The sequence below is a fragment of the Fonsecaea monophora genome (assembly GCF_001642475.1).
Source record: "Fonsecaea monophora strain CBS 269.37 chromosome Unknown Scaff13, whole genome shotgun sequence".
In the NCBI taxonomy this organism is placed as follows: domain Eukaryota; kingdom Fungi; phylum Ascomycota; class Eurotiomycetes; order Chaetothyriales; family Herpotrichiellaceae; genus Fonsecaea; species Fonsecaea monophora.
In genome coordinates, this window is record NW_019173944.1 from 339,259 (window position 1) to 358,561 (window position 19,303).

Consider the following 19,303-nt stretch of genomic DNA (forward strand, 5'->3'; position numbering starts at 1 on the left):
TAGTCATAGCACATTTCCCTCATCGTAGATCGACGCAATATCATCATAGTAGCAACAACAATCACAGCCACTGCAACAGGTGCCAAAAAGTCCACCCGTCTGGCCAGCGGCACAGGATTGTGAGGCTCAGTCCAGCTGTTTTGAACCCGATGTAAACCACCTTCGATAGGCAGAGTATCAGGGACTAGGTCTGATCAAAGACCAAAGCCAGCGAAAAAGAACGGTCCGGAACCACTCAAGGCTCACGACCGTGCATATGGTCTGTTCATTGCAGCGATCTCCCGCGCCACGGTCGCCCATTCGAGTTCCCTCTTCGCAGCCACACCGCGTTTTTCTTGTTGTATTTCGTCCCACTTCATCAACTCGTAGACGAAGCGCAGGTGCGGTTGGATGATGACGTTGAGGCGGCGAGCGCGGACAAAGCAGCTACCATGGGTATAAGCAACGACCATCAGTGGGAATGGCTGGAAGGGACTTACTATGCACGGGGAAAACTCAGACCTTGACTTGCCATTACTTCGGCGATGCAAATGGTTGCAGAGCGAGAAACACCGACACGGCAGTGGACTAATGTTGCAGTGCCATCTTGTTTTCCTCGTTCTGAAGAGTGCGTTAGCATCCAATTTCTGTGGTTATTCTAATGGTCTGCTGGAGAGGGATCTTACCGATAAATTCCAAGCACCTTTCCATTTCCAACGTCAGTTCATCGATTCCATTGTCCTGCACACGATCCACCATCATCAGGTTCTCTCGACCCCAGTCGTTGACTTCCTTTTCCGTCCAGGAGACCGGTTCACCGACACTCAGAATTCGTCTAATGCCCAATAGCTTGAGCATTTCGGGGTTGTTCGCGTGTGTCAGGTTGCCCAAGTACATGTACGGAAGGATGCGACTTGGTAAGCTACCGTCGAGTTTGGTCAGCCAGGCGGGCGCTTCAATGGATGACAACTTCGAGGAATCAAATTTCGGAGATTCATCCAGTATGCGGCCTTGAATGGCGTTCAATAGAGAAACGTCTGAAGGATACGCGAAGAAATTGCGTCGCTTTTCACAGTGCAAGCGAATCCACGCTTCGTGCAAGGGGACACCTTCGGCGTACATGAAATACGCAATGGCCAGCATTGATGTTTCGGTGTATCCATCTGCACAGTGTAGGAGGACACGACGAGGCCGAGGTGCGAATTCAGTCATCTGGATGTCGCCATCTTCGTCTTGGCATTTATTGACAGGTTTCATGGTATGAGTGAGGTTGTATAGCCATCGACACATACGCAGGATGCCATCGACCTCAACCTGGGACCATGACGGCGGTAGGATACTTCCTGAGCTGGGAAACGTCAGGTGGACAGGGTCGTCGTCATCCTCGCGTTCTTCAAGCTGTTTCAATTTCGCAGCCAGAAGTTTGTCGTCCGGAAGGGAAGCGTGATCACTGGCTTCCACATAGAGATCGTAAGTCGGATCATCAAGGCTTGACGGAGGGTTTGTGTAGGGGCCCGGCGAGGGGCCTTGGAACACAGCCTGTGAAATTTCCGAGGCCTTGGACATGGCACACATTTCTCGCCTTTCTTGCTGGAGAAAGTCGAGTGTGTGGTCCTGGTATCTGCCTTGGGAGTCGATAGCCACCAATTCCGGATGTGACTGTTCAAAGTCCTCGAATGACTGCGTCAACACGAAGGTGTGAAAGGTCTCAGGACATTGGCCGATGCTCTCCAATTCCTTCCGCCATTTCTTCTGGACAGTTGCTGTTCTCTCAGCAACAGATTTGATGATACGGTGATCTGTATCTTCGTCGCCATAAACGATAATGTCGGACACAAGGGCCATCTTAACCGCTTGGATGTGGAAATTGCGCACCGAGAAGCCTTCTCGAGGGTCACAATCTATAAAACCCCGGCCATTACCTTCTGACAAGTTAAGGATTTCATCTGGGGCAATGGCTCCTTTGATCCTTGAGCGACTCAGATCACCACCGGCCTTGATGATGGTTATCCCTCGCAAGCACTTTGGTATCCTGCGCAACGACTTCTTCCTAGCGACAAAGAAGGCTAATTGGATATGGTTTTCAGGATGGAGCCCGTGCAGCCATGGAAACACCGACGACGGGTGTGGAAGGGGTTGACGTGAATAGTGTTCGACCGCTTCAGCCAGCTGTTTGGCCGAGATACCATATATCGGCGGAGAATTGCACAGCTTCTGGTAGCTGCTTGGAGGGTGTAGGAGCGAGGTGGGTTTGGGAGCGACGTTGCGTAGTGGAGGAGAGTTTGGGGGAGTTATTTGCGTCTGTGAGGGAACAGGTCCTGGCGGACAGTAAGGGAGATGTTTGTTGGGAATGGGTGTCGAGGATCGAGCTTGATTCAATGAAATGGTCGGGCCGAGGGGTGGAGGAGTCGATTGTCGAACTTGAGGTTGTTGCTGAACCACAACTGTAGCCATCTCCCTGTTTAAGATGGAGAGACAAGGCGAAATATAACTCGGTTTGATATTCTGAGCAGGAAAATTGTCCCAAAGGCTCGTCCTGCCCCCACAGGAGTCCTAGCCGGCCCTGCACAACAGCAGGTATCGGGGAAAGCGTCGAACACGTGCTGCCCCAGTAGGTCTCCTTTAATCACAAACGACCCATATACTAGTGTTTGAGAAGAGAATGATATTGCGGTACTCCCTCGCCAGGCACTCTCGCAGCGTTATCAATGAGCAAGGTTGGGTGCTGAGGTAGAGGTTTGAGCCAATGGAGGAAAGGATATAGTTCGATACGAGGGCCGCAGGACAATGTCGTGGTAGCCGAGGAGAGGGGCAATAGAGGCGAGACGTCGGCTCTGAGTCTGAACCAAGTTTTCTGGTAACAACGAGAGCAAACAAAGCAAGAATCCAAAAGTACTCAGATACAAGGTGGTCGTGTCGAGTGCGAGTAGTTGATGGAATGCTCAGCAGGTGGGAAAGTCTGGAGAAGGGAATAGAGAGGAGATCCACAGCAGACGAGGTGATTCCTGAGGGCGGGACGAATACTGGGTAGAGAGGGGCAGGAATGGAGGGATGGTGGGGCGCCAAGTGTTGGAACGGGGAGTTTCGAGCACGAGGAAGGGCCACTAAGAGGCAGCCAAAGCCAGTTCCCCATCAGCCCAGCCCATCATCGCCCATATCGCCCACGCAGTGTTCGGGGGGAGGCAGGCCTAGGCAGGCTCTTCCGTGCCAATGGTCCACTAGCGATGCCTGGGAACGCGAGGGGGCGGTTCGGGGGTGTGGAGGCTGGGGGCACTTCCACCAGTAACATGCCCCAAGAATGGCTGTTTGACGGACCCCCGGGCAAGCACATCGCGAGGTGGCTTAGTCCAAGGTTAGTGGGCTAGGTGGGCGACACCACTGCAGCCATGCATTAGCCGAACTCATTGAGCTTGAGAGCACCCAGATGTGCTCTCTCTCACTCTACCACCATGATACCGGGAAAAGCAACAAAGAGCAAAAAACATACTCTGCGCCAATTCTTATTAGAGCATGTGTCCGCCAAGAGAAGGGGAAGGATATGAGCACCCACCACAGTCAGAGTTGGTAATTGGGCGTGAAGCGCAGCCATCAGCCAGCAGCCAGGTCGAGACGCACGGCGCAGCAATCACCAATTACCAATTGGCGCACACTCCAAGATCCCCTCCCTCTAGCATCAGATCCCTGCTTCCACTTCGACCCAACGACTCGATGATCCAGCATTTGGTTCTGCCGAGGGTGAGAGGCCGGCGATGGGATTTGGCCATGGTGGGTAAGAGGCGGGACTACCTGTGATACCAAAATGTCAAGTCTGGGGAAGCACAGGCGGGGTCTCAATGGAGTCCACGTCCGTTATCCGGTATCCGACAACATTGTCAACCATCCGACAGTGATGGAAACTGAACATGGACGAACAAAAGGGTGACCATAGTGATATTCCCAGCGTAGAAGGCAAAAAGAATCATTCAGTGTCCGAGAGGACTGACTACACAGGGCAAGATGGACGACGAGCGACCTAGAATGTCGATCACTTCTGCGCCCTATGGTTTGACTTTCCGCCCACCTGGAGCTCCCTCATCCGTTTCGACTCTGGTGCTCTGCGATCTTCGATCTGATAAAACGATCGTCCACCGAGCATTTCCACAACCCGGTTCTTTATTGCTCCATCCCCTCCCGTACCGATTTTGTCTGCGATCCGATCTCACAGCATCACTCGCGACGGTTCATTTGCCACAAGAGGGGGATGACATTGACGATGTGGCCGCTTATGGCTGTCTACTCCATGATTGGAGTAAAAATAGTGAAACCGGGAGCAGCCTTTCTGTCCGATCGTGCTGAAGCACCAGAGGGTGACCAAAACGTAAGATGTCGCAGTATTGCGAGGATCAAACCTCAACCAGCCGCAAGGCAGAATAGCGACCCGACCGTTTTATCGCCCTGGTGACTATTGTAACCGGCACATCCCCCGACAGAAACTGCGAATTCCTCTGCGAATTTTGACGCGACGGCCCAGGAATCTGCCCATTCTCTCTTTTCACCGTGAAAGGACATTAATGGAATGTTGCGTCCTGTTAAAAGGTTATCTGCCTGTAGTTGTACCGTAACCGCTAGAAGCGGAGTGGTAAGCGAGTTGCCAGACAACCTCTGTTCCTGATGGATCAGTCGAGCGATCTCGTCATCTGCCGTCAGCGCTTTATCATCGGCCAAACTCATCTTTGGGGCCCCGTTGTCCGATTTTTGATCTTCTTCCTCCGCAATGTATTCTTCCGGGGGCTGATGAAGTTCACTGTGTACTGTCACCGCTGAGAGCCCCTCCCTCACCATAAAACTTGGGTACAAGATGTAATCACCACGCGCTTGCATCATTTCAAGCATTGGAACCATCCATGCTGGATATTCATGTGACAGCAGTGGTGTGGATTTGGTCTTCAACTTAAGCTCCGGATCTCGGAGGAGTCGATGAGACAGGAAAGCGTGAAACTCCACCCACCGATCTCCGAAATAGAGCACCGCGGAGGATGCGGGCGATTGCCAGAGGGTGAAAGGCTCCGCAAGTTGTCCTTCATATGGCGCCTTCGTTTTCATGTCTGGTCCATATTGAGGCAGATCCAGCGAGATGCCAGCCATGAGTTCGATCAAACCTGCTCTCTGTGATCCGTAACGATACTCAAGCAAAGTGTACATTAGAAATTGGAAGTAGTTCGGTGAGAGCTCGATGTTGGGTGAGAGCAACAGAACGTGTGAAGTACTCGCTGCAGCAGGGTAGAAGGACTCGACTGTTCGCAAAGACGCTTGAACAGGGGTCATGAGTCTCGTGTCCAGTCTGTGCTTGATTGTGACTCTACTCTCGCTATCGGCGCCATTAGCAGGCCATCGGAAATTTGACAAATATCGAGCGAGGAAGGGATCAACGTTGCTGGGGAGTTCAATCGTCAATCTCGGAAGCACCCATCCTGAGTAGTCGGCGTCTTTGATCGAGCGTAGAAGTCGCATCAGTGAAGCAGAAGACCCAGGCTGCGCTTGGATGACAATGTCAATCTGGACTTTATCGAGTTTTGAGAGGGATGCGGCATCCAAGAATGAGACCCACGACAAACTCTGCGGGTTGCTGGGAAGCATGATGAGAGAAAGACCAGTTGACAATGTCTTCTCCCTCAGAGCATTGACCAGATATTCATCCTCGCTTTCTGTAATTATAACCGCATGCAGTTGTATGACAGAATGAATGTGTCCCAGACTTGCAGCTGCACTGACCTGCAGCCTCTGTATAGACGACTGAGCCGCGTGGTCAGGTCGCGCATCGTGGAAATTGATGTTGCAACCTGAATCTTCCATCCCATTTGTGGCGCGAATGTCTGACCAGGCTGCGGCGTCACGTCCCATAAACGCTAGATGAACTCGTGTCCTGTTATGCTGTGCCATTGCACACGCCAGGGGCAGAACCCGAGGGACATTTTTCAAGTCTGAAACGGCGAAGAGAACATTGCCTTTCATATCTCTGACCCACGCATGCTCTTGTAAGGTAGTCGCGAGTTCGTAGAACATTATAGGACCTTCATAACTCCGATCGGGATGTTGGGGCGTGGCTTGAGGTTCACTCCGATGCGGACCACGTATCCCCGGGCCCAAGCGACCGTAGCGGCGATCGTATCGCTCAGATACAGGAGGAAGATCTGTTGGCATGTACTTAAAGAACAGGTACAGGAGCCATGCTGCGAGCAAGATCAAGATTATGCGTCTGCGCCTAAACGTCTTCCACCTACCAACGAGGAGGTTGTAGGTTTTTGACCGACGGAGTGTGTAGGTTTCTGACTGCTCATGACTTCTGCTTTCTGGATGAAAGCGGCTCCTGGCAGCCATTCAAGCCCAGCTGCGGAGCGGATGCGGCTTTACATTGATGTAAATTGTGTCTTTGTGAGAGTGAAGACGCGATCAGGAAATAAATCGACCAAGTGGGCAATTGGCAAGCTAGAAAATAGTTCTGTCTGACACATGTATGTCATTCGCCGATTGACACATATTAGTGGTCAGACATAATCATTTCCAAGCTCCAGTGTAGCTCTATTAGTCTCGTTCAAAGAACTTTGAACTTCGCTACGATCAGCCCACTTCCCTCCCGACATGTAAATCGACAATTTCTCGACCACCGAGACACAACTTCTGGCGACACCGGTGGAGAAGCCTCAACCGAGGCAATGAGAGGCTTATGGACTCAAGCGTCTCGACCCAGACTAAGAAGCTCTCACTACCACTGTTCCGCAGACTCCATCAGCTCGACGCTTGTTCGAAAGACCACTACCAGACCTCCACGACGCCGGCCAGGCTTCGGTGACGCTTTTACGGTCCTTCTGACCCCTGTCCTTGCGGCCGCACTGTTCGTTGACACAAGTTGGAAGGCAAAACAGAGGAAAGATTGGGATGAAAGGCTCGCTGCCATCAACAATGAAATAGATACACTCAAGGAGAGGGAACGGCAACTCCGGAGTACCATCCAGCTCCGTAACCCTCTGTCAGGACTATCTCAACAGCGAAGATACTATGCGACGGCCGTGCAGGCGCGGGTGGAGGACGATGAAATCCCCGGAGAAATTGAGATGCCAATTTGGCCGGCAGACCTAGGCCAGGAAGACGGTGTGCTGCAAGAAGAGAAGATACCAATACGACAAGTGCTCTCTGCACGCGAGTTCTCAGCTGAGCAGTTATCCAACTTCAAGCGCTACCATCGCCTGAATGCGATCACTCTAGCTCTGAGGATGCTCCTGCACCTCCGTGTTGGGCCCAATCATTTCTACTCGATTGTTCCATCGGATGACCCAATCGACAGCACGACCCTCGAAACCCCTGAAGATATTGGCGCTCTTTCAGACACCAATCGCTTGGCCGAGATGCTCGCTCTGACACGAAAGCAGATGCGATCGTTGGGAAATCTGGAAGACCTTTTCTATGTGGCACCTCGCATTCAAGCGCAGGCGGCTAGAGGCGGTCTTCAGCAAGCCATAAAAGAGCTGACCACTGAATTCGATGCCGGGCGTATATCATTGATTGGGCTAATTGACGGTTATGGAAAGGCGGTGCTACACACAGATGAAGTTCCCTCTGTCTCCGTTTACGTTATGCTCATTCGTTCTCTTTCAAAAGTCGGAAGCCACAGTCTAGCTTACCACGCCGTTGCCGCCCTGAAGAGGAGTACGCTTCCACTCTCGGATCCAGCAATCTTCTACATGCTCTTGCAGATTGGTCGAGCCTGCGACTCTCGGTCACTGAATCATATGCTGCACTTTATAGCAAAGGCAGATAATCCTCTCAACGTTATCCACAAGTGGGAAAAGACACGCGTCAACGGAATGGACCTGCCGGTTCCGACCACTCTGAATCCACGACTTCTCATGGTCTTAGTCTACACCTCCCTCAGATGCGAGCAACCGACACGGGCAGAAGCATGGTTAACCCTCCTGCGCGAAGCAGACTATGGGAGCATGTGGAAAGATGACCTCTTCAGAAGCTTTCTGGCCTACTACTCTCAGCATGGTAACTGGGACGAGGGCAAGAAATGGTTACAGCGATCTGTCCAACACGCACTGACAATCGCGAACCAGTCGGTTGACCGACTTGCACGTGTGATTTACCGTATGCTGGATCTCTGTGTGCGTTGCTGCAAACTTGCAGAATATACAACGATTCTCGACGCCGCAGTTGATGCGGGCATTGGGCCGCCACTTGTCGATAAAACCCAAAATGATCGCAGGACATTCCACCCACGGACTCGAAGCATCCTTCTTGAGTGGGAATCTCTTCCTCTCCCGGACAACGTTGATGAGTGCCCTGCGCAGGAAAAGGCAAGATCGTTTCAATTGGCATGCAGATCTTTAATGGAAGAGCTTTCTGGAACCCCTCATAAAGCCCCGAACTCCCAGGAAAAAGAGGATAGCGGGCTGGTGCTGATGGCGCCCACAGCCCAAAGCCCCAGTCTCCGTTATACCGTGCGCAGAATGACGCCGGATTCTCCAGACGCCAGTGCCAGTGGATACTCGTCTGTTGAGCTGGACAAATTGCAGAGTAAATTCTTGCAGCAAGAAGCCGTGATTTCCCAGCTGAAAACAAAGCTTGACCTTGCGGAACTACGACAGAGGTCTTATCAAGAAGAAACAGCTCAGAGAGCACAAAGATGGATCAAAAGCACTTCGGCACTGGCACAGGAGTTGCGGGAATCGAAGGAAGACTATGAAAAACTTCGGAAGCAGAATGAGTTGTACGAGAAGGAGTGCGCGGATATGCGAGCAGAGGTGTTAGCATTGAAAGCTGTTGCAGACCAGTGGATGCAGCAACGACAACAGCAGGCGGAACAGCATACCTCATTTTCGACAGGGCTGTCTGAAGAGAAGAATGCGGGTGGTGAATCGCAGGAGATGGAGCAGAAAAAGGAAGTGTCGTCTCTACAGGGAACAAAACGAGCATCAGTCAGAATGCAAACCTCCCAGGAACCCACAGTCTCAATCAAGTCAGTCGAAACTCCTGCGGCTCGGCGACACCGTTCGAAAATGGGTGCCCCTCTGACCGATCCAGGGGAGGTCAGAATTCAGACCTACTCGAAAAACTTCGACAAAGATGCCAGACCGCGAACCTTTAAAAGGGTTCAGGTCAAGATGCGACCGGCTCCAGACTCGCTTCGATGCCTTGACTCCAGAGGGTCACACTCTGCCCGCGCTTAGCTCACATGCGCTGGTCTATAATAGTGACGGCGGAACGTCCGTTCCGCAACTGCTCAATGCGCTATATCCGAAGCTATCAGCCTCCAGGTCCACGTGGGCAGGTGAATTGAGCCCCGTTCTAACTCGCGATGCCCTGGCTCGATAGAATCGACATGCGGCCACGAGAAGGAAGGGCTAGTCAATCAGTATTCTGTGGACACGGTCGAGGTCTCTACGTCGACTGGTCCTATCTATATGCTGGACCATGTGGTGACAGAACAGAACAGGACAGATAATGATCATCAACCGCCCATCATTCGTCGCTTTGAAATCTTTTCATCGTCCAACGAACGTGACTGCACCACCAACACCATCATCCAGTATCCGGTGATTCCAAGATCGAAGACTAAAGACCGACGCCTGGGGCAGAGATGCGTGGACGGAGGGAGAGAGGGTAGCGATGGGACACTGGCTGAAACAAGATGCTGCCTAGGTTCCTAGGTGCCTAGGTTTCAATATAACCCTGGAATCTAACCCCTGTGACACGTACCGTGCCTACGATGCTCTCACCCCATACTGCAGCAAGAATGTACAAGTATAGCGATAGCCATGACAAGAACAGTGGTAGTAGTAGCGATAGCGATAGCGATAGCAGTGGCCAAGGGGCGACCAATATAATCCCTTCCTCTTGACAGTCAAACTTGACACAAGGACAGGAAACATGGCTTTGACTCATACTCGAAAGTGACGACGCTCCAGGAATTCTTCCATCGGAATTCCATATCATGTATGTATACCAAAACCAAAAAAAACCGCCGGCAGCTCTTCGCTCCTCCGCCCGGTCCCCAGTTGCAAGGGCGACTCCAAACTCCTATACTCACGTAACATGTAGGTATCATTATAAGACCGAGATTGTGATCGTGCTCGGAATGGTGACTGCTTGGGTTCGACGGCGTAATACACCTCGATACCCATTACAGATATCGCTTCGCTGGCGACAGTCGTGTCGCTCATCTCGGACGTCGGATTTGGTGGAGAACATCTCAACCTGGTCCCTGTGGTCTCCGCACTCGGGATTGTAATAATAACGCCGGCTTCGTAGGACTGTTGCCCCGGTGTAAGAGACACATATCGTCCTCACCCTCGTAGGTTGATCTCCTGACAGTGTCATATTGGTTGCTCATTTTGTTCGATCATCCACCAGAACTTTCAAGGCTTGTACCCCGATGCTCAATAGTTCCGGATCTTTGGTCTGCTTCAGACAAGTCTTCAACTTCTCCACGGCGCCTTCTTTCTTGTATGCCTCTTTTACTTTCAGTGCCAATGATTTGTACTCCGGGCCGGCTTCATCGCAACATAACATGTTTCGGACCACGACCAAGCCTCTATGCACCACGCCAGGATCTTCGTCGAGACAGAGCTCTAGAAGAATCTCTGAGGTACGTTTGAACTCGAGCATCGCGGACACGATGTTGATATACTGCTCCGTGAGCATTGCCAGAGCCCCACCCGCGGCGCGCCTTGTGGGCAAATCTTCGACATCGGCCATTGCCACCAGGATACGTAATCTCTGGGCAGCACGTTTCGAACCGTCGGCGAATTTCTCGACTCCGGTGGGAACAACGGTCAAGTTACATATCAGTTCGCAAGCCGCACGGCGGACTAGCTCGTTGTTTCCCAAAAGGAAATCTTCAATGTCATCCCAGGCTGATTTAATGATAAAAGAGGCGGCATTGGAGGTAGGTGCTGATGCAAGGTTGGTTAGGGCAAGAAGACACTCGAAGACCGGCAATAGATCTCGCGGCTGGTCATTTAGAGCTGCACCGCCCGGGGTCTTCAGTAACGCCACCAAAGGTGGCACAGCGTCAGTGATATCGGGTGTCGATCCGGGTGGGAAGATATGAGCTGGGTTCAAGGAGATAAGGATACGCGCGAGGGCGTGCGCAGCCTCGGGGTGGGCTTGAACGCTGTTCTCAGGTGACTGTAGACTTCTTCGTGCGTGAGAAACGAGAAGCTTAACGGCTCCTTGCTGAGCTATCTTCCCTCTGTCTTTTGGGTTCTTGGACAATGAAAACAGGATCCTATCGCTGAGCTGTGCTGTAGCTGGAGATCTGCCCTTGTTTAGTCTGATTAGTGAGGCCACGACTCCAGCCTCGACCACAGCCGTGCAACGTGCCCGTACATGCTCGTCATCCTCCAAAGGGTTTGGTTCGGCGGGTTTGGTAGCATTCGCATAAGCTTTCAGCTGCGACATCTTTTTCTGCTCGTCGGACAGACTTGGGGCATATTGAGTCAGATTCGAGATGATACTCAATCCGCCAACCACGACTTCCGGGCTGGTATGGTTTTGGTCGAGGACCTCCAGGAGTGAGACCAGGAACTTGCGATCTTTGGCGAGTGATTCCTTCACCTCGGGCTTTAAAGATGTATACGCAAGGCCTTCAATCGAGTCAGAAACGTTCTTTCCTTCTTCAACAACGGTGAGGGATTTCTTGAAAAGGTCAACGAGTTCACTAACATCATCATCCGCCTTATTGGCTCTTTGATCTTCAATCTTGACGCCCGAAGTTCTCAACTTAGCCAAGACGGTGGCCGCCACCGATGGCTGCTTGCCGGTCCCGGTGCTCACTTTGTCCGCGAGCCAAGCTGCGCAATACTGTGCGATTGCTGTCCGACAGGCGCCATCAATGCAAGCAGCATTGAGCAAGAAGAGAAAGGCGTCGTGGACGAGAGGACTGCTGAACTTTCTGTCGAGAAGAGGCATGATGGAGGCGAGGAAGCCTTCCACCAAAAAGAGCGGAGCCAAGATGGCTGGTATGACCGGAAAGAGACTTGCGCCAGCCGAAAAGGCCAGGACTAGGTCGTCACCCTTCTTCCGTTGAACGTGACTCGTGATGTAATTAGAGAGATATTCTTGGCCAGAATGTTCTGCCACTTCAAAGAATTTGGATAGGACGAGAGTCGCGTGGCCTCGAACGTCGGGCGGAAGTCTCAGATCCAGGGAGCCCATGAGGGCCTCGAATGCATCTTCATCAATGAATACATGTAGCCGCTGGGTGTCGGCAATCAACAGCAGGGCAATGCCTTTGAGAGCTCGGCCATCATGATCGTGACCAGTTTCCATCAGTTTGGCAAGGAAGAGCTGGAACAGGTCATCTTCCACCCGGAGTCGGACCTCCTCAATCGGCCACAATGTAACATCGAGCACGACCGAGCGCAAGCAATTGGCCGCTTCATCACCTCTTTCATAGACATTGTCGAAGAATGAGGTAGTGGACACTTGAAGCTCAGTCGCTAGATATGTTCGAACTGCGGTACTCCGTCTGGCGAGTTCGGCGATGATAAAATCCTGGGCACCGGACATGGTAGACTCGCGGCATTCGAGGATGATTTGCAAGCACTCAAGGGCAACGGTGCCAGCATTTGAAGCCTCGGGGCTCTTGAGGTATTTGACGGCTTCATCGCCGGCCGACTTATCGTGGTAGAGGGCGTATCTCCTTACCAAATCCAAAAGGGGTGAGTTAAGCTGGTCATCATGATGGATGGCGAAAAAGGCGGCCTGGACATCCGGGTTTGCATGACCCAATGCAGCAGCTTCTCTCAGCTTTCTCGATGCTTGCTAGAGAAAGTATAGTTAGCGACATAACGTTCAGAATTAAAGATCACAACAGCCAAAAACCTACCACTTTATCACCAGCATTAGAAAGTTCAACAGCTTCCTTGGCCAATTGGGAGGCGCGTTCAGCGTCGCGTTCTTCGGATAATTTTCGGTTCATCCGTTGAACGGTCGACATTGAAGACATTGGACCAGTGAGGCGAGGCGGTGGGGGCAACACGCCTAAGGTCGGAGAGGGAGGGCGATGCAGAGGAGAAGGGAGAAATTATTGAAGAACTCGAAGTATTGAAGAGGTCGAGCACTTGAAAAGGAGAAGTGACCTGAGATCAGGAGGCCAATAACATAATTTATAAAGGGGTGAAGAGCGAGCAGAGGAAGTGGACGGAAGCCGGGAGGCGTACGGCGAGCGGCAGGCGGAAGGATGGGCGGTGTCTGGCTGGACCTGAGAGAGCGAGGCGGCGAAGAAAGAAGCAGAGGAAGCGAGAAGTGCGTTCGATAGGTTTGACCGGGGGTGGTTTGAATTGGTCAGCTGATGGGAGATGCGGACTCGTGTCTTTGTCTGTGTGTGTATGTACCGAGTATGTGTTCTTCAGATTCGCAGGTGAGGCAAATGTGGTGGGCGTTTGGGCGTTTGGGCGTTGAGAGTGGACGTATGTTTGTCTGGAGGCTAAAGTGAAGCAAAACCCTGAGGCTGGTGTTTTTTTATTGATAGCCAAATAGATACAGGGATTGTCGCAATAATCGGCGGAATAGCGAATGGGACTTTGTTTTTCTGGTGATCCCCAACTCCAAGATGGACGGGAGCCGATGTAGGAGCGATCAGACCAACTATGGGCCACGTGGGATGCAGAAAAAAAAAAGCTGCTGGATGGTGCAATGAGGCGATTGGGGCAAGAATGGAAAAAGTTTTTTCTTCTTCGTTCTGGTGTGATAGCGACAACGATTGTGAGAGGAGGGAAAAGGCAGATGCACATGTAAATTCAAATGCAAATGCTGGTTATTGGGAGATACGAGGAATCAGACCGGGAACGGAAGAATTGATCAGATCGAGTAATTATTAGTTTGGGAGTTTTGGGGGGTTTTGTTGGTTGGTAAAGGGGGGAGGAAAGTAGTATGACTCAAAAACAAAAAAAGTGAAGGGGGGATTGAGAAGTGAGAACCAAAGTGAGAAAGAGTAAAATTGGCAAAACGACGGAGATTAACATGTGAAGCTCCATCTATCTTACTACGGGATATTGTTGTTATTTTGTTATTATTTTGTGCCTACATCTACACGGAGGACTCGGACGAGGGATTGTTGCTTATCTTGTCTCCTCTGTCTCTTCTGTCTCTTGTATCCAGCAATTCTCTCACGTTGCTCCCTGGGGCGCTTGGGCTGGATGGATGGATAGAAGCTGCCTGGCCTTATCTATAGATACGCGTGCTCTTACCTACCCACCTAGATGTAGGTAGGCACCTACTGTAGGCATCCTGGGGTTCCTACTATTAGCCTAGTGAGCTACTCACTAGACCCCAGTAGCCCTTCGCCTGCAGCCTAATACCTAACCACCGTACCACCTAATCTCGTGCCTAACCTCGCACCCAACGCCTATCTCTTTTGTGCTCTCGGGCCCCAAGGGTTTCCAAGGCGGGTTCTTGTCCGCCCTCACTCTTACCCAAAGGGTCTAGGCGTCCAGTGCCTTTTGCTTGTGCTCCCACCTGACGCTGAGACTGCGATGGGACAGATGCTCGTGATGCTCAACCACCAACCATCGATCCACTGTGGCACATCATCGCATCAACTCATCCATTCTTCCATCTCAACCCACTCTTTCACTCGCTCAAGCCATCTCACTCCTCACCTCTCACATTCCACAAATCATCTCCTCTCCTGAATTTCTAATATCTTGGTCCCTGTTATCGTCGTCGTCATCACCACCACTACCAAAACCACCCCATCATGAATGCGGTCGACGCATCCGAGCACTTTGACAAACCATCCCACTGTAAGTTTCTTGTACCCGCGCCCGCCCAAGCACAAGGTTGCCCGCTCGCTATCCATCCAATCACCTCTTCCCAAATCCTCACAAGGCTGCCATGAGACTGACATCCCCCTGAACAACACGAACAGCGGCCGAACAATCACCCTCACTCCTCACAGTCATCCTCGACACCAACCCAGCAGCATGGTCATTACTCTCCTCGACCCTCCCTCTTTCGAGTGCTGTCGCCAATCTTCTCGTCTTTATCAATGCCCATCTGGCAGCAAACTACACCAACAAAGTCGCCGTCATCGCTTCTCATTGCGACAAAGCCACATGGCTCTATCCAGCTCCCACCGAACAGAGGCTGCCTCGATCCATCTCGGCTCGAGCAAAGCGACAGCCTCATGACTCGTCTGGAGATGACAACCTCTCCGATCCCACCAAAAAACTGAAACTCAACGGGCCAGGAGGGGATCACCACCCTCCTGGCTCGACTCCCAGACCTCTCTCGTCCTCAGCAAACACGGGCAGCAAATATCGGCCCTTCCGTCTTGTTGAGGAAGAGCTCCTGCGTAACCTGACCACGCTGCTGTCCGGCACGCCTCCAGATGCTGTCGCTAGCAACTCATCCACCATGATTGCTGGCGCCCTCACTTTGGCGCTCTCCTATATCAACCGAGAGTCAATCCTGCTCACGGAGTCTCTGGTGGGATCGTCAAACACTGCTAGTGGTGGTATGAGACCCGACACCACCTCGGCGGCTGGCGAAGGAGCAACTCAGTCACTTCAATCACGTATTCTCCTCATCTCAGCATCGCCTTCAACCGATCTGGCCCACCAATATATTCCGATTATGAACGCCATATTCGCGTGTCAGAGACTGTCTATCCCCATTGATATATTGCAACTTCCTCTCCCCACCTCTTCCTCCACGTCCACCACCACTACCACAACATCTTCAAATCCCACCTCAAATACTCGCTCCTCATCACACTCAAACTCGACCGTCTTCCTCCAACAAGCCGCCGACGCGACCCACGGCATCTTCATCCCCGCCCACCTGCCCTCACCCAACGATCCCAACCCGGTCAAGACGGCATCCCAGGCCCTCCTGACTTATCTCCTGACCAGCTTCTTGTCCAGCCCCATGACCCGCTCGGCACACTTGATCCTGCCCACCCGCATCGACGTCGACTTCCGCGCCGCCTGCTTCTGCCACCGCAACGTCGTCTCCGTCGGCTTCGTCTGCTCCATCTGTCTGAGCATCTTTTGTGAGCCGCCAGAGAACGGTGACTGCCTGACCTGTGGCACCCATCTCGCCGTAGACGACCGCGGCTATGGGAAGACCCCCTCCGTGGTCGTGACCTCCAAACCCAAGAAGAAAAAGCGGCCGCAATAGGTGGCCGGCCGCATGGTGCGCACCGGCTGGAACGGAAAATGATCAGCAGTGTATTCTTAATAATAGGCAAATTTCAAGGCGATTCGGTCCGCAACAGACGGGCACAAAAGTTATCAGACCATGGGTGAATACGAGGGAAAATCGGCCCAGGCACACATAGATGCAATGTTTGTCTAGACTAGGGTTTTTGGGATTGTTTGCCTATCAATATGAAGACCTTAGGACAGCTTGATGTTTTAGGGTTCGCGCAGTGAAAAGGCTATGAATATGCTCGCCTCCTTTTACACGCCCTTCTCAATCTTCCACCTGTGGTTCTCCAGCTCTACGACGGTTCACTGTCTCTTCCCTGCAGCATATCTGAACTCCCTCCAGCACCGGCGCAGGATGACGAAAATTCGGCGAGGCAGAGGCCTGTGAACATTGGGCGTTCTTTTCCACGTGCCAGAAGACCTGTAGTCACCTCGACCAGAGGGTCAACGCGAATGACTGTGTTTTGCTCGAGAAACTCGGCCTCCCTGGGCAATGGACCCGTGGCCTTGGCTTCTTGACATGGTGCATACTGCCTTTGTCTCTTCAGAATGCATCGAGGCAATGGCAAACGAATCGGTGTTGTGGCCGAAATAAAAGTAAATCCCGTCACGGCTTTTCTTGACTGCTAGAATTCCAATGGCGCCAGGACAATGGCTGTTGATGACACCAGGATGACCCATGAAGTCGTTCTTGATGACAGAACTCATCGCTTCATCTTCGTTGCACGATTCGAGCTGTCCTTGTACTTTGCGCACCGAACTGTAGATCCGATCGGCAGCCGTGGCGGCGGCACTCGTTGTAGCCATATGTTCACCTGTCCCACTGGTGACTGTGGCTACACAAGTTTGAGTGGGATCCTGTGGATCAATAGGGATCACAGCAGAGCCGACGCCAACAAGAGCGGCCGGACCACACCGGCCCTTGTGTTTCATGCCAATTCCTCCCGAAGATGCGCCTGCAGCAATCCGCCCAAAGCAGTCAATTGCAATGGCGCCGACTGTGTCACTTATGTCATCTTCCCGGTCGTTGTCACGGTAAGCAGATCTTGGTGTGCGCAACGATGCTTTCGATTGATCTTGGGCGGTAAGATTGGTTGCCTCGCTGGACGGCCCATCGAAAGAACCGCCTAGCTTCTGACGCTTGGAAGAAGACGTTAACCACTGAAGACTGTCATCAGAACCTGCCTCCGAGAAATCATGAGATGCGTTTCCGTCCGCCCTGTTTTGCTGAGCTGCAGGCTGAGAAGGAGAGACCAAAGGGCCATGTCCTGGGTTCTCGGTTCCCCCAGGGTGTGATAAGGTGGCTACATCTGCAGTCGAGGCCATCAATGGGCGTCTCATAGAAGGCATCTGTGAGAGGCTGAGTTGTCTCCCATGGGTAGGAGGTGATACCGTGGGGCTGGGGGGAGTAGCAGCCGGCGTCGGAGTACGACCCCATTCATCTGCTGGTTCTGTCGACTGGTACAGCTGGTTCTGATCTTCTCTCGCCGCCTCCGTCTGAGAGACGTCTGCAAGATCATTGATCCATTTGATCCACCTCTCACGCGCACTTTTCGAGACTAGGTAGTCATGAGGAAGAATTGCGATACCATTATCTGCTGCGAAGTCGGTCGCACCAGCGCCTACCAGTAGGATTGGGGGAACACGCTGGAGGGACATTTGTTTTGTGGATTCGGCAAGAACAAGGTGAGCAACTGCAATTGGGTTTTTGACCTGGGAGATTGCCCCAACCGCGCCACTGCGGCCATAGTGATCGACCACGGTGGCATCACATTCGACCTGCCCAGCTATGGTCAAGTTGCTTCCATAGCCGGCATTTGTGATTTCTCTGTCCTCCAGCAGCCTTATAGCCATCTCCACAGCATCAGTAGCATCACCTCCGTTCCTGAGGACGGCCATTCCAACCTTGGCTGCATCATTGACCGCAGTGAGATGACTTCTCTCATTTTGTAGACTGTGGAACCCTGCACCAGCGTGGATGAAAATGGCACACAGGTCGCCGGGGTCTTGTTGTCGACGCGGCATTGGTTGATGTCGGATGAAAAGACAGGAATAAACTTTGGTCAGCAGGCGGGACGTGTTTGAGAGTGATGAAGGCTCCGACCCCGGTTAAGAGGACCGTGGGAGGCAGTGCTGCTGTGAGAATGAGTTCAAGCTGTACACTGTGAACAAGGCACGGATTGTCAGGCAAAGAGACAATGAACCAAGTGAGAAGAACGAAAGGGATTGAAATCCTACTTATGGAGACAGCTGCGGCAGCATGCAGACTTGGAGGAGAAAGGAAAAATTTGAGCTTGAGGATGCTTGTTTGAATAAAATGAAGGAATGAAGAGATGGTGAACGAGTGAAGGAGAGGTCAAAAAGAAATCAACCGGAGGTCATCGTCGTCCTCTTCTGGTAGCTGAAATCGACAGCCTGCTTGGCATGTTTGGAAGCTGCGACCTCAGATGAGGGCGCGACGACTGTCCCCCATGATTCCTTTATATAAAACGGTGTTTCTGTTTCGGTTTTGTTGGGCATGTGCTCGGTAACGAGATAGATGGACAAGAATGGAAAGCACGATGCTGTGAGGAGGGAACTAAAGGGGGATTTGTCAGTATAGGAAACTGAGCCGACCTGGACACTGGCGCCACCAACACCATACCAACACACAAAGCATTTCCAATCCCAGTTATCTACGAGCCATAATGTTAATGCTATGCTCTACAACCGACGATGAGTGACTATGTGACCTGAAGAACAAACTATCGGGTCTATACGAGGTAGAAACTAAAGAATTCTTGATTTCATAGTGAGATCGAACAGCCACGTGACACACTGTAAAGTACCAGTCACCCACAGTTGTACAGTCACGTGGATGACATAATCCGCAGCCCACTTTACGAGCAATGGTGCTTTGCCTGTCGGTGCCCAGCGAGCGGCAGCCCACCAACTGCCACTACTACTACCAACGTTTCGTCTCACTGCTGTCCCTCAATTGACTCGTCTTCCACCCACAATTGGAAGCTGCCTGCACACGTTTGTGGGTTGGAAACACGGTACCTGGGTCACTACACCTCCCTTCTGCTATTCTCCTCTTCTCCTTGTTGGCGATGATCCCTCCGACCAGAACCGATTCATCCTAGCGACAT

The 19,303-nt window shown here is 52.1% G+C and overlaps 6 protein-coding genes across 6 annotated transcripts; 2 read left to right on the forward strand and 4 right to left on the reverse strand.

Annotated features, from left to right (window-relative positions):
- Positions 1 to 242: 242 nt before the first annotated feature.
- Positions 243 to 2,433, reverse strand: AYO21_02902 (hypothetical protein; the record flags this gene model as incomplete). Its single annotated transcript, XM_022652878.1, has 3 exons — positions 243 to 426; positions 480 to 600; positions 666 to 2,433. 3 exons carry the CDS (start codon positions 2,431 to 2,433, stop codon positions 243 to 245), a joined length of 2,073 nt encoding a protein of 690 aa, XP_022514903.1.
- A 1,935-nt stretch (positions 2,434 to 4,368) lies between these two features.
- AYO21_02903 (hypothetical protein) lies at positions 4,369 to 6,336 on the reverse strand (the record flags this gene model as incomplete). The annotated part of the gene is made up of 2 exons (XM_022652879.1): positions 4,369 to 6,188; positions 6,240 to 6,336. 2 exons carry the CDS (start codon positions 6,334 to 6,336, stop codon positions 4,369 to 4,371), a joined length of 1,917 nt encoding a protein of 638 aa, XP_022514904.1.
- Positions 6,337 to 6,671: 335 nt separating this feature from the next.
- On the forward strand, positions 6,672 to 9,185 carry AYO21_02904 (hypothetical protein; the record flags this gene model as incomplete). Its single annotated transcript, XM_022652880.1, has 1 exon — positions 6,672 to 9,185. The coding sequence occupies one exon, from the start codon at positions 6,672 to 6,674 to the stop codon at positions 9,183 to 9,185; it is 2,514 nt and encodes an 837-aa protein (XP_022514905.1).
- A 1,159-nt stretch (positions 9,186 to 10,344) lies between these two features.
- AYO21_02905 (hypothetical protein) lies at positions 10,345 to 12,958 on the reverse strand (the record flags this gene model as incomplete). The annotated part of the gene is made up of 2 exons (XM_022652881.1): positions 10,345 to 12,783; positions 12,848 to 12,958. The coding sequence occupies 2 exons, from the start codon at positions 12,956 to 12,958 to the stop codon at positions 10,345 to 10,347; spliced, it is 2,550 nt and encodes an 849-aa protein (XP_022514906.1).
- A 1,761-nt stretch (positions 12,959 to 14,719) lies between these two features.
- Positions 14,720 to 16,143, forward strand: AYO21_02906 (hypothetical protein; the record flags this gene model as incomplete). Its single annotated transcript, XM_022652882.1, has 2 exons — positions 14,720 to 14,765; positions 14,891 to 16,143. The coding sequence occupies 2 exons, from the start codon at positions 14,720 to 14,722 to the stop codon at positions 16,141 to 16,143; spliced, it is 1,299 nt and encodes a 432-aa protein (XP_022514907.1).
- A 473-nt stretch (positions 16,144 to 16,616) lies between these two features.
- Positions 16,617 to 18,197, reverse strand: AYO21_02907 (hypothetical protein; the record flags this gene model as incomplete). Its single annotated transcript, XM_022652883.1, has 1 exon — positions 16,617 to 18,197. One exon carries the CDS (start codon positions 18,195 to 18,197, stop codon positions 16,617 to 16,619), a length of 1,581 nt encoding a protein of 526 aa, XP_022514908.1.
- Positions 18,198 to 19,303: the final 1,106 nt, after the last annotated feature.